This window comes from Oratosquilla oratoria, chromosome 6 (genome assembly GCF_046742065.1).
Source record: "Oratosquilla oratoria isolate Oo_2021 chromosome 6, ASM4674206v1, whole genome shotgun sequence".
NCBI lineage: Eukaryota > Metazoa > Arthropoda > Malacostraca > Stomatopoda > Squillidae > Oratosquilla > Oratosquilla oratoria.
This window is the reverse complement of record NC_134782.1, coordinates 39,076,512-39,089,739: the sequence shown is the minus strand read 5'-3', so window position 1 is coordinate 39,089,739 and position 13,228 is coordinate 39,076,512. Positions and strand designations below refer to the sequence as shown.

The window sequence follows — 13,228 nt, the reverse complement described above, 5'->3', positions numbered from 1 at the left end:
GGAATCACTGTTCCAACCCCTTTACTCATTTTAGATTTGAGTATCTTCAGTACTGCATATACTTATATGCCGAACTTTTGTTAATTAATGACATTTTTTCAACAATTTACAATATCATCAATCGCATGCACAGAATGTATTGTCATACTTAAAACATCACAATTGTTTTAGTAAAAAACATATGATTATTGATGTTTTAAAACGTTGCCAACTGCAACTTTGTATGGAACACACAATAATTGTGAAAATCCATTATGAAAGAAAAAAGTTTGAAGACTTTCTATAACAACGAAAAAAATGTGCTAAAATTTTGTATATAGTTAGATACATGTAATGGCAAACCTGGTGTATTGTTTACAATAATATATATATTTTCAATGAATCGAATGCACTGGACGTCGTCTGTTTGTGTCATGTCGGCTATGTTTCATCCAAGATGTGGCCGATGTGTTGTCCTATCCAACGGGAATAAAACAGCATGCAGGACAAATCCCACTCAGGAATTTAACAGAGGACTAATATTTAGTCTTGAGCCGATCAAGGACAATGAAATCTTCGAGGTTAAAATCGACAAAAAGGTCAGAAAAGTAACGTGTATTAGTACACTTTTGTAGTGCATAGCAGAATCCGAAATGGCTACCAATCTCTTTGAGTTTAGTAAAACTCGATTAATTTCCTCTAATCACCCCACCACAGTAGCTGAACATAATATTTCATGTCCATGTTACTATGTTACGTGTGTTTTTCGTACCTACAGTTGTAGAAGAATGCTTAGTACGTAGTGTTAATATGAAGAAATTTTGTAGCATATTTACATTGTCTAGACTCTTAGACCTGTCAATGTGCAGAGTGCGGGAAACGTAAAACAGTTCGTGAGAAATTTATTTACCTTTGTTACATTTACAGTAAACATAATGTTGTCTCACGTTACTCACAAAGATTGTTTAGATAGGTATTTTTGTGTCTATATATCGAAGTCCGAATAGCGAGGCAGAAAACAATGGGGAAATTATGTCACTGATGCAAGAAATAGCAGACTGAGACTACAACATCAAACATAAAGTAATAGTGGGAGATCTTAATTTACCAAATATAGAATGGAAGAACATGACCTGCAAAACTGGTGATGATGACCTAAGACTAAGTCTAATGTTTATAGAGAAAATGCAAGATTGCTACTTTATACAACATGTCGACGGAATTACTAGATTCAGAGGTTCAGATGCAGGCAACACACTTGACTTGATTATTACTGATGACAACATGATCGTGGAGGATATTGAGATAAGAAATCCACTTGGCAGGAGTGATCATGGATGTGTAATTTTCATATGCAACATGGAACTAAAGGTAAAAAATTGTAAGAGACTTGTGTATCTTTTTGAAAATGCGTATTATTGCAAGCTAAACAGAGTATAAAATATTAATTGGGATGAGTATTTGGATACTGATGATATCGAGGACAATTGGTGCAGATTTAAAAGTAAACTATAAGAGTCAATAGACAAATGTATTCCAAGGAGAGAATTTAAAAGCAGTGGGGAATTAAGGAAGAGAACAAATCACAATTTGCCAATGAATAGGAAGCTGTGGGCAAAGATTAAGAAAAAACAAAGATTTTGGATGCGAATGAAAAAAATGAAGGAAGGTAGAGAAATTAATCAGGGCGAGTATAACAAATTACATGAGGAATACAGACGGATTAATAATCAGGTAAGAGCTGAAACTAGGTCTTCTGTTAAGAATGTAGAGAAGACTATTGCACAAAATGTCAAGTCTAACCCAAAGATATTTTGGAAGTATGTCCAGTCTAAAACAAAAACTTCAGTCAGTATATGTAATCTGTATAAAGATTTGAATAAAACTTCTAAAACTAAAGATGACAGTGAAAAGGCAACAGTACTTGCAGACTTTTTTTTAGCTCAGTGTTCACCAAGGAACCAGAAGGGTTAATACCAGAGGTGGTGGTCAAGGATATTCCAATGTTATCACAGATTGAATTCTCTAGCGAGGAAATTATCAGTGTTATAGATAAACTACAAAGGAATAAATCCCCTGGACCAGAACGGCTTCATCCTCAAAATCTGAAAGAGACAAAAGATGTAATTGCATATCCGCTTTGTAAGATCTTTAATCTATTACTTTTAAGCAAAAGAGTACCCATAGATTGGAAAATAGCAAACATCTCGGCAATATTCAAAAAAGGTGATGGAAGCGACCCAGGTAATTACAGACCAGTTAGCTTAACGTGTCATATGCAAGTTATTGGAATCAATAATTAGGAAAAGGATTCTGCAACATCTCAAGGGCAATAAGCTGATTAGTAACAAACAGTATGGATTTGTGGAGGAGCGTTTGACGGTACTACAAATGATCATGGTCTTGGATAGATGGACTCAGATTTTAGGTGAAGGAGGAGCTGTTGATGTTGCATACTGCGATTTCATGAAGGCCTTCGACACTGTCCCCCACAGAAGGCTAGTTGAGAAGATCAAGAGTTATAACATCAGAGGAAACATTTTGTCATGGATAGCAGACTTTCTCAATGAAAGGAAACAAAGAGTGATTGTCAATGGAGTTGAGTCAGAATGGAAGGACGTGGTCAGCGGTGTACCTCAGGGATCTGTGTTGGGTCCGCTACTGTTTGTTTTATATATTAATGACTTGCCAGATTCTGTAATCAACAGCGAATTATTCTTGTATGCAGACGACACTAAAGTATTCAGGAGGATTCATGAAAGCCAGGACTATGAGAAATTGCAAGATCTTCAGAGGATGAGAAGCTGGTCAAAGTGGCTGATGAGATTTCATCCCAAAAAGTGCTGTGTGATGAGAATCGGGAAATCAAATGTGGACAATATGAAATATTCTATGGAAGAAGAATTGACAGGAATCAAAGTAGAGAAGGATCTGGGAGTTGTAATTGATGACGAGCTGAAGTTCACAGCACACTTGGCTGAGAAAATCAATAAGGCAAATAGACTAGTCGGGCTAATAAGAAGAACTTTCGTAACATTGAATGAGACCATATTCAAATCATTATACACTGCACTAGTCCGACCACATTTAGAATACGCTAATCAAGTATTGTGTCCATACAAGAAAAAGGACATTGAGGCTGTGGAAGCAGTTCAAAGAAGAGCAACAAAGTTGGTCCCTAGCCTGAAGGATTTGCCTTACCCTGAACGATTGAGTAAATTAGACCTTCCAACACTATCATACCGTAGATCAAGAGGGGACATGATAGAAACCTTTAAAATTGTGAACAATTTATATGGCAGTGAAGTGAGCAGAGGATTATTTGTTGAACTTGCCGGTTCAGTGACTTAAGGACACGCCAAGAAGATCTACAAGCAGCGCCCAAGATTGGACATCAGGAAATTCACTTTCTGCAGTCGCGTTGAAAACAACTGGAATAGTCTTCCTGATCATGTTGTGAATGCAAATTCAGTTGTAAGTTTTGAAAAGAGATTGGATAGTGTATGGAAACATCAAGATCAAATATTCGATTACACAGCACAAATAAATAACAAACACCTGACCACAATGACCACTAGACCACAGATGACCTAAGTATTAGTCATTTAGAGCCGGAGTAACAGGCTCAAAAGCTTCATCCGGGACCCTTCTGTGAGAAGAAGTTCATCTGAGAAAATTGTATAAGAAATAATGAGTAGTAAGTGAGAAGGCCATTCATAGAAATTTCATTGTTTATGTTGTGTAGTGGCTTGATTGATTTTGCATTCATGATTGTTATTAGTTGTTGACCTTGTAAAATTCTACAGTAATACAAGCTTCAGGGAATGTAAGAGCTGATTATTTGTAAATTCAGGTGGCAGCGGGAAATGTTGAGCAGTATTTAATTGGGAGTTCATGTAGTATAGACACATTGAAATTAAAACTGAAGCAAAATTTTCAGAACAATTTTAGTAATAAAAAAATTCATAAATTCCATTTTGGCGCTCAAATAGGAAATTAAGGAAAGGATACAGGAGGACCTTTTAGCAAAAATTGTAACTTATGCCATAGATAGACCCTTGCACCAGGGGTGTATACCACCGTATTTGTTCAGTGTATATATAGTCATGGGTTGGTGAAGGGCTGAAACTTTGAGGGTGCTCGGCAGGGATTAGGAGCTGGTGAGTGAGAGTAGAGGGAAGTAGAAGGTGAAACAGTTGTTGTTTGCGGATAAAACTGGACTTCTAGCAGAGTTGTAGAATAAACTGAAGATGTTGGTGCTAGAGTCTGGAGAGGTGTGTGAGTGGACAAAGTAATTGTATGAAGGTGTTAAGTTGTACAAGAAATTACAATAATGGTCAGTTGAAGATGAATTCTAAAGGTGAGAGGCTAGCAGAAATAGTGCGATATAGATATTTTGGGTTAATGTGGCAGTGAATGGAGGAGTGGAAGTAGAAATGAATTCTAGATTATCTGTAAAATTCTAGAATCATGCAAACAGGGTTATTTAACATCAAACCTATGTTGTCCAATAGCTCCTAACCTAACCTAACCTATCATAACTATTCCATTGATGAAATGAGTCTTTCAAATGCAAAAAAAAAAAAAAAAATAATGTGATTAAATGATACTAGAATAGAACCTAAATATCTGAGTGGAAGAAAAATATTTATGAGAATTAGGTATCTAAGGATGAACACGGGAAGAAAGTTGGGAGAGGGAATGGGTAGAATGAGAAATTTGGAGGTGAAAAAGGACCGACAGATAGGTTAAAAGAAAAGTGTTGAAATAGTTTGGCCATATGGAAAGAATTAGTGATGAAAGGCATTGTAAAAAGAGTGTAAAAGGCAGAACTGGATAGTGTGAATTGAGGGGAGGACCAAGAATGAGTTAGATGGATGGGGTGAAGGGGGCAATGTATGCAAAATGAATGTCTTAACAAAAAAGAGATAAAGCAAAAGACAGGAGTTAATGGGGAGTAATTGTAAGCGGATGAAAAAGTTATACAGCCTGAAGATATTTCTTGTCTGTTTCGTGATTTGCACTAGTGGATGAAGGGAAGGGATTTGCCACAAAATGAAGCATTGGAGGTAAACTATCTCCAGCTGTTAGGCCCTGTTGCGGGAATGCTGTGTCCTGCTGCATTACCTTTGACTCGAATAATGTTGATGTGGAACAGGAATGACCTTTCATTCACAGTATACTACAGTGGGAGGGACAGCATATGGGAAGAAAATTTATTATTTTTATGTCAATGTGGGCATCTTTCTTGGTCACTGGCTGTCAGGAATAGGGGAACAGTCGCAAATTGTCAGCTCTCCACGTGTGAAAAATGTGTGAAGAAAATAGTTGAAGTTGGAAAAGAATGACCTTGAGGTTGCTCCAGAGACCAAGTGCCAGCCCAATGGGGTTGAGTCGCCAGAGGGAGGTGAGAGTGTTTCTGCATTTTGAAGATAGGCAGTGGGAAAGCAGCTCTCTATAGCGTACATCTCTCAGTGACAGTTGGTTTTTGCATTATGTGGTCCTGCTGGAAGGAGGATGGGACGCATCACCAAGACTTTCCCTGCCACCTGTCTCCAGAGTCAGCTGGCACATTTACTTCCTCTCCGATGTGGCACCTGTCAGCTGGAACTTGGTCTTCAGACTGTGCCCAAAATATCTTTTATTCGTGAGAAAAACTATTATTGGATAGACCAAGGGATAGTGGTAGTAGAAATTGGGTATATCAAATTAGATTTAATATCATGGGCTGGTTGTATTTAGTTCATATAAATGATTTGCAAACTTGTTTGTAGACAGTGGCGGGGCTTATAAATTTGAAGTAGAGCCCAGAAACTTTTTTGTTTCCTGGAACCAAGATTTGATGGCAGAAAGAATTATCTCCATTGCCCATCTTCAGAGCTGGCACTGGGACCCAAGATCTCATTCTATCAGATGCTGCACTATTTCCTTCATCTTTTCACGGGAGTAGAGCTGCGATCTAGTGGCGGCTCCCTTCCTCTAACTATTTTCGGTCAGTAACTTAGAAACAATCTCACACTAATGCACTTCACCAAAGTTTCTTACCGGAGGGATCTGTGGGTTTCAAGTCTCTGAAACTTGAGGCAACAGTTATTATTTGAAGTTTCTTGATTATTCTAACACTATTTGAAATTGTTCATAGTCAGCATCATTATTATTTTCATCAAGCAATATATCAAATTATTAGTGAATCTTTAGACAATATCTCTGGTTTTACCAAAATAGATAAGTAGTAAGGAAAGTATTACTGAGTTTTGCTCGTGAAAAAAGTGTGGTCCAGTCTATGCAAGGGATTAAATAAGGAAGTGCGAGACCTTATGAATTTACAATATTAAAGGCAGATTATAGCTGAATGGAAATAAGTGTGAGGTATACAATAGGAATTACAGACTAAGGCTTTGGAGTGATTGAGTTGTCAGTGATTATTATTAGACTGTCCTGATGGTCTTGCTTCTCCTTTGCTATATATAGGGTAATGTTTTTTTAGGGCTTTGTTTTTGTTTTCTTGTTGGGTAATGTTCTTGAATGCCAATGCCATATCATGGAGAACAAAGGTACATTTGTGGAAGTGTAGTGTAATTTGGACCTTATGGCTTGTTTATGTACTGTAAGTTTTTCTTGTGGTCCAAATCCAGAACTCATAATTTTTATTTATATAATTTATTAATTTTGTTATTTATTTTTTATTTTGTTGATTTATTATATATATATATATATATATATATATATATATATATATCTATATATATACAGTACTACCTCTCATTAACGGACGTTAATTAGCTGTGTTTGTGGTGTTTTCACTGTGTTTTTGGTGCTGTTGTTTAGTGCTGTGCAATCACTGTGCCACCCAAAAACCACTCCAAATCAACAGACACCGTTACCCCCCTTTTAGTCCGTTAATGAGAAGTAGTACTGTATATATATATATATATATATATATATATATATATATACAGATATATATATATATATTTCTTCTTCTTCTTACTCCTCCTCCTCCATGTATAGGGAGTAAATGTTGTTTGTGAATCAAGTCCCAGTGTGGTGGTGTTTGCCAAGACAGTTTGGAATGGTGGTCAATTAATCTGTAAGGAGAGGATAAGAAAGAAGAAAGAAGGCTACAAGAAATTTTGTTGAGCTTAAAGATCTTGAATCATTTAGAAGGGTAGTGGCTAGAATCATGAAGCATTGAGGGTACTCTTAGATGTTGGGCATATGCTTCATGCACCATCAAGCCTATGGCTGATGGCATTCATTACATTTAGATGATGTGGGGCCAATGTTCACCTGGATAGTTGGCCATCTCCACTTTTAAAGCCTGGAAGATGGTTGGATGGTCCCAGTCTCAGCCTGGGAAAGGGGTGTACTGGGTAGCAGAAGTGGCTTTGTTGATTCCCTTGACATTAATGGAACATGTGACTTGGGGTGAGGGTGGGTGGCTGGACACTTGCATCCCAAGGTCACTGGACGGCCCAAAGCCTTTCCAAGTTGGCATATGTGATGGCAAGCACATTTTAGGCTAGAAGGCAGCCTACTAATAGTTTTTTAGTGCCCACCTTTGGCCATTTGGCAAAATTGCAGGGTGCTCTGTGGGTTTACAGTTGTCTACAGTATTACCAAAAAATTCTGAAAGGAGGTTTGCATCCTATTTGGTTTCAGCCTTTTTTCCAGCTCTGAAGTAGGCTTGTATGTTCTCGGCAGCAATGTTGTTATTGTTAGGTTGTCTGTTTACACAGGTTTTTTTTTTTTTTTTTTTGGGGTGGGTGGGTTCAGAGGGAGGAAGCTGTGAATGAAGAGGTTAAACAGTATTGTTGATGTTATTGTACTTTTCTGGAACCTGAATTATAAATATTTTGGTCTTGAAAAAGTATTGGTTTTGCAATGTGGCAGTTGTTGCTCACCAGTAAAATGAAAAATTGGAGTGGAGTAGGCAATCTTGAATAATGCTGTACAACAATGGAAAATTAACTTCTTCCACTAAATTGTATTCTGAAAAGCAACTCCATGGCTTTGCGGCAACATGTAGCAACCACAGGAGGTAGTTAAGATGACTAAAATAGCTCCTCTGACATTTCATGCATGTACCAGTGATCATTTCCTCCTTGTAAAAGGGAAATTTGTCTTCAAACATGATAGAATGCTGCCTGATTCTGGTTCATAAAGGATGCCACTAATATCCCAAAAGTATTGAATACATATAACTATGCATCCAGTACTCCAGTACAATATAAAAATAATGAAACCTGTAGTTTAAAATCCCAAGCTACAGTATTTTGTATCGCAGTTGTTCATAGAAGCACAAGGCCTAACATATTTACATGATCATATAATATTGTATCCATTAATAGATGTTATCCAGTTGTTTATGTTTATTAACTCAAACTGTTGTTGTCATTGTTGTTGCTGCAGAGTCATTGGACTCTGATAAATGGGTTAAGGAGGAGACTTGTTACTCTTTTACTTCAGCCAAAAACTATATAATAACAAGAGAACATTTGCATATTTTAATTTTAGTTTTCTCTGCTCCGTTTCCATTCAGTCCCACACAATAATACCTGGTGCTGAATGTAAAGGAATTATCAGACAGTAGATAGAAAGATGGTTTCAATGTATAATTAGAGCAATAGAACAAGGCTACTCTGACTCAGATATGAAATCTGGCCCTGATAAGCTGGTCTGGTAAAGATAATGATTTACATATCTCTTGATGCTGTCCCAGGATTGCATTTTCTAAAACATTTGCACATTTATTAAAACATTGTCTTAACACGTCTTCCTACAAATATAACTTATCTTTTTCTTTTTAACACAATGGAACCTTTCACTGTGTTTGACAGTTTGTCTATATGTTCTGGCTCTTGCCAGGGGAAAACCCCCATTCACAGTTGTAAAGTGATCACATGTAGGGTATGCAGTATTGTTCTGTACATCACCTAAGCATAGGCAAACCAGGTTTATTCTTGTGTTTTGAGAGCATTTTTCTGCTAAATTTCTGTCAGAAGGTCCCTGGTTGGTCTTGAGAATATAATTTTTTTTAGTGATTGTGTATTTACATAATTGTAATACAGGAAAGCTGCATTTCTAGTCCATCACCTTGTGATTCTTTCCTGTCCCAAACCACAAGATTTTCTGTCTGTTAACTCTACTCTTTTGTAATTATCGAAACACTACTATATAATTACTTTTTCTAATTATCGAAACACTACTATGAAATCACTTCTTTCACTTTCTTTCAATAATGTCAGCTTCAGTGCCTTCAGTCTTATGATGTGTATGCAAAAATGTGATATATTGATTGTTGAAAAAATATATACAGTATATAACTTGTCGAAAACACACTCTTGAAATTGAGTTCTGGCAACTCTTCATACCCAGACATGCTGGTAGTATCTTGCCCACTACCCAGAGAGTTTGTCAGTGGGCTGTAAAACCTTGTCTTGTGTGTGAGGATTTTATACACATCCACTCACAATCACTTATTGTCATTTATGTTTTGTTTTGTTTTCCAACATACCAGAAATAGGGAAACAACTTAAACATAAAAAGGAAATGGGAAAAGGTGTATCTGGAAACAAGTGTAGATGAACAGACATACTGTAAATTGTTTGAGTCAGGTCATTGGCACGTTAGTAGGACATGGCTTGCAGCCAAGGTCATTGGTCACTCATCACCCTCATCTCTCAACCTCACACATCCCAACATTGACTAAAGCATTTCTTGCATCTTATTGTGATGTAATAGGAGTTCCTCAGTGTCCTCTCTGAAGATTATCAAACCCAGTTTCCACCCCCAGATTGCCTGTAAAACAGTCTCTTCACTGTTGAAGCCAGTGAGATCGTGGACAAAATTGGGGTATATATTTTGACAAACTCTTGATTGGGATTGTTAACACACAGATTTTTGTGTAAGTGGTCACTAGAGACGACTGTGGTGTAATCAGTAAGCATGCCTGCCTGGACAGTGGGAGGTCCTGGGTTCAATTCCTGGGTGGTGCCAGCTTTTCAGTGACACTCTTTATTACACATGGTGTAGTGAGTAGGATCCCCACAGTGCACTTTCCCGGGCTGGCGGAGGCCCACGGAAAGGAGATGTGCAAGAGGTCACTAGAGGAGACCATGGTGTAATCGGTAAGCATACCTGCCTGGAGAGTGGGAGGTTCCCAGGTTAAATTCCTGAGCAATGACAACTTTTCAGTGATGCTCCCTATCATACACTTTTTGTATGGTACGAATTTTTAAATCATGTCACCAGCTTAAACTGCATTAGGTTAAGAAGAAAAAAAAGATAGCTTGGTTTAAGTGAAAAATGCATTAGTAAATTGTGGGTAAATTTTGTATAGACTTTTGTTGAAGCAGCGGTCAAGGGTTACATTGTAGAGAGTGCGTGAGGACAGGCAGCAAAAATTAAATGAGCTCGAGGCCATGGAAGAGAAAAGAGAAACTCGTAAAAAAGATTGAAGGGAAGTGATTTATAGGAGTATATGAAGAAGAAAGGGATAAGTATGGAGGAGGCAGAAGCACTGCCACAAGAAAGAATGTAGAAGTTGCAAAGAAGATAATGGAAGTAGTGAGAAAAAAAAAAGATTAAGTATAGGTGACAAAGGATGGGACATTTGTAGCCGACAGTACAGTAATATATGTCTACAATTTTGTGTTCCTCAGTGTATTTTCTAGGGAATATTTCATACTCTACAGTAGTAGGAATGGTATCTTACATTATTATTATTATTATTTTTGTTTATTTATTTTATTTATTTATTTATTTATTTATTTATTTATTTGTGAAGACATTTTTACAGCCTTTACTTCCCAGATGCTTTCCTCAAAGCTGAGTGTAATTCCCTCATGTTGAGCAGAATAAAATGTTCAAGTGTGCCAAATTCAGCCCGGAAGGCAGTACAAAAAAAAAAAAAGATGAATTCCTAAACATGCTACACTTGGTATACAGTACATAATTATATAGCAAAGAATGCAATTAAGATTTTTGGCAAATTGACCACAGGTGTTGTGGTTGAACACACTTGTGACATCTCAACCATAGCTTCTCACTGTTGTGAAAAGTAGTAGATGTCCATATACAGTGAATTTGTGTGGTGTGTGGAACTACAATCTTTTCATGATACTATGAAGGTCTGCATTCAATTTCCAACATCTGATGGCAGCTCCCACTTTCCCTGTTACCTCATTAACATTTTTTTTTCATAACTACAAGCAATTTATTCATTTGAGGACTGGATGTCGAGCTGAAGGTATTGATTGTGATGCGTAATGCTTTAAGACCTCAATTTGTAGCGATTTTAAACTGCAAATTAGCGAGTCTTTCTGTTGAGTAAATTCGTGTGGTTTTGGCCAGTACAGATGAAACAGGACAACGACGCCCGTGTGAACGGGTTTTCCGAGATGGAATCACCACTTCCGGTTTCCGGTCCGCGAAATTTGCAAATAATAATGTATATAATAATGAGAGAAGCAAATAATGATAATGATATTAATAATAATGAAAGAATAAATACATTAATTAATTATAATAGAATAATGAAATCGGATTGCCAGCCGGGCGACGGCAAATTTGATTTAGTCGTCACAGTCGTCTTCAACCAAACCCTCGCCCAATCGTGTGATCGCTTTCGAATGACGCGTAGTGGGTTTTCGGTCTTGCCATTGGCCGGGAAATAACAGGGGCGTGACTTATTTCGCCCGAGATGACGGCGATTGTAATCTAGCACACTTGATTTTTCCACGCGCCTCTCCTCCCACCGTGGCGCGTGATCGAAAATAAATCTCGCATGAACAGTGCAAGGAGGCCATGATGAAAATGTAACAATAATATATTTGTTTATTATTTCAAATTAATGTTATGATTATAATAATGATTGTTATTATAATTATCTTTGTTATTATTATTATTATTTGTATTTTTTCTTGGTGAATCCTCATCGAAAAAGAGAGGCGTTCTATGATGATAAACGGCATGAAATATATAGTCACGTTTAACTTTGAGAACGTGGGATCTTGTATCTGTCTGGTAAAAGCTGTCAAGAAAGGGCTTCAGTCTGTTAGTAGCTGTGCTGCCGATTCACATCTGATGTATATATATATATGTGCATATGTGTGTGTGTGTATATATCGTGTGCCGTTTTACAGGGTTTGAAAATGTCGATGGTGTTATTGTTCGTTAGTTTTGTAGTAAATGAAGCGGCCTTACTGTGGATGTGCTGTGTCTTGCTGCATTCTGACCAGGGCGATGGGCGAGATGCAGGGATGACTCGTCATCCAGGAGGAGCCAAGATGAGAGGGGGGGGGGCTGGTGGATGGGAGTGGATTTATGTTTTTGTCTTTGGCTACCTCCCTTGGAAGGGGGAAAGAGATCTTGGGATATGTATGTAGTTTTGTATCATCATGTACATTACCAACGACGTCTGACTGGATCGTGTGCTGTACGCCAACGCATTAACTGAGAGCCATTAAGTGGATGAAGATAACGATCACGGTGTAGTTCAGGCACTTACATGCCCTTCGTGTTTATTTGCCTAATTGTATTTATTTAAGTGTAGGTGCCTTTAGCATAAAAGCTATACTCTCGGGGCCCCGTCTCTACTTCGTTTTTTTTTTTTTTTTTTTTCCTCTCCAAGTCATTTATGCTGTCCATGGACTATTTATTATTGTTATTATTAATTATTATTATTATCATTGCTATTATTATACAAATTAGTGCATTTGAGAGAAAAACTGATTTAATGTTAATAAAAAAAAGTTCCGTTTTCTTTTTATGCCCTCTTGATGTCCTTCCGTCCCACACTATGGGATCGTCTTTCAGTCTTGTCCATCCATACTTTTCGTAGTTCTGAAGACTGTAATCATATTCGCCTCTTTTCTTTTCTTTCTTCATGTGTGGGCAGTCCCAGTTTGTATAGTCCTTCCTATTAAGATCTGTCGGCTCGGCTGGGAACCATTGTACTTGCCATCCATTGCATTCTGTTGTTTATTTATTTTCTAGTTAGTTTATTTGTTTGTACGTTTTCTTTTGTGTGGACCATACCACTACTGCATACTCCGATTTGGGAAGGATAAGAGCTTTATTTTTTTCTTCAGTATGAAGAAATGCCACGAGCGTGTTTGTGCGTGTGTGTGTGTGTGATTCACCATGGTTCACCATTATCTTGGATCACGTGTTGGACACATGATCGGCAGCTATTTCCCTCCCGGAAGAGAGTTCAGAGTTCATATATGACCTATCTATGGGTAAT

General features: G+C 37.5%; 1 protein-coding gene across 5 annotated transcripts in view; it reads left to right on the top strand.

Moving 5' to 3' along the window:
* The first annotated feature begins 413 nt into the window (after positions 1 to 413).
* The window catches only part of LOC143026427 (neuralized-like protein 4), a 101,908-nt gene continuing 89,093 nt past the window's right edge, over positions 414 to 13,228 (top strand). For 4 of the 5 annotated variants that reach the window (XR_012966478.1, XM_076186772.1, XM_076186771.1 and 1 more), the window contains exon 1: positions 414 to 578. Coding sequence is in view for 3 of the 5 variants with exons in the window: in XM_076186772.1 (XP_076042887.1) it covers positions 414 to 578 (165 nt within the window). In the remaining 2 variants the exon portion in view is untranslated. The remainder of the gene's footprint in view (positions 579 to 13,228) is intronic. The other variant, XM_076186773.1, reaches the window with a different exon arrangement.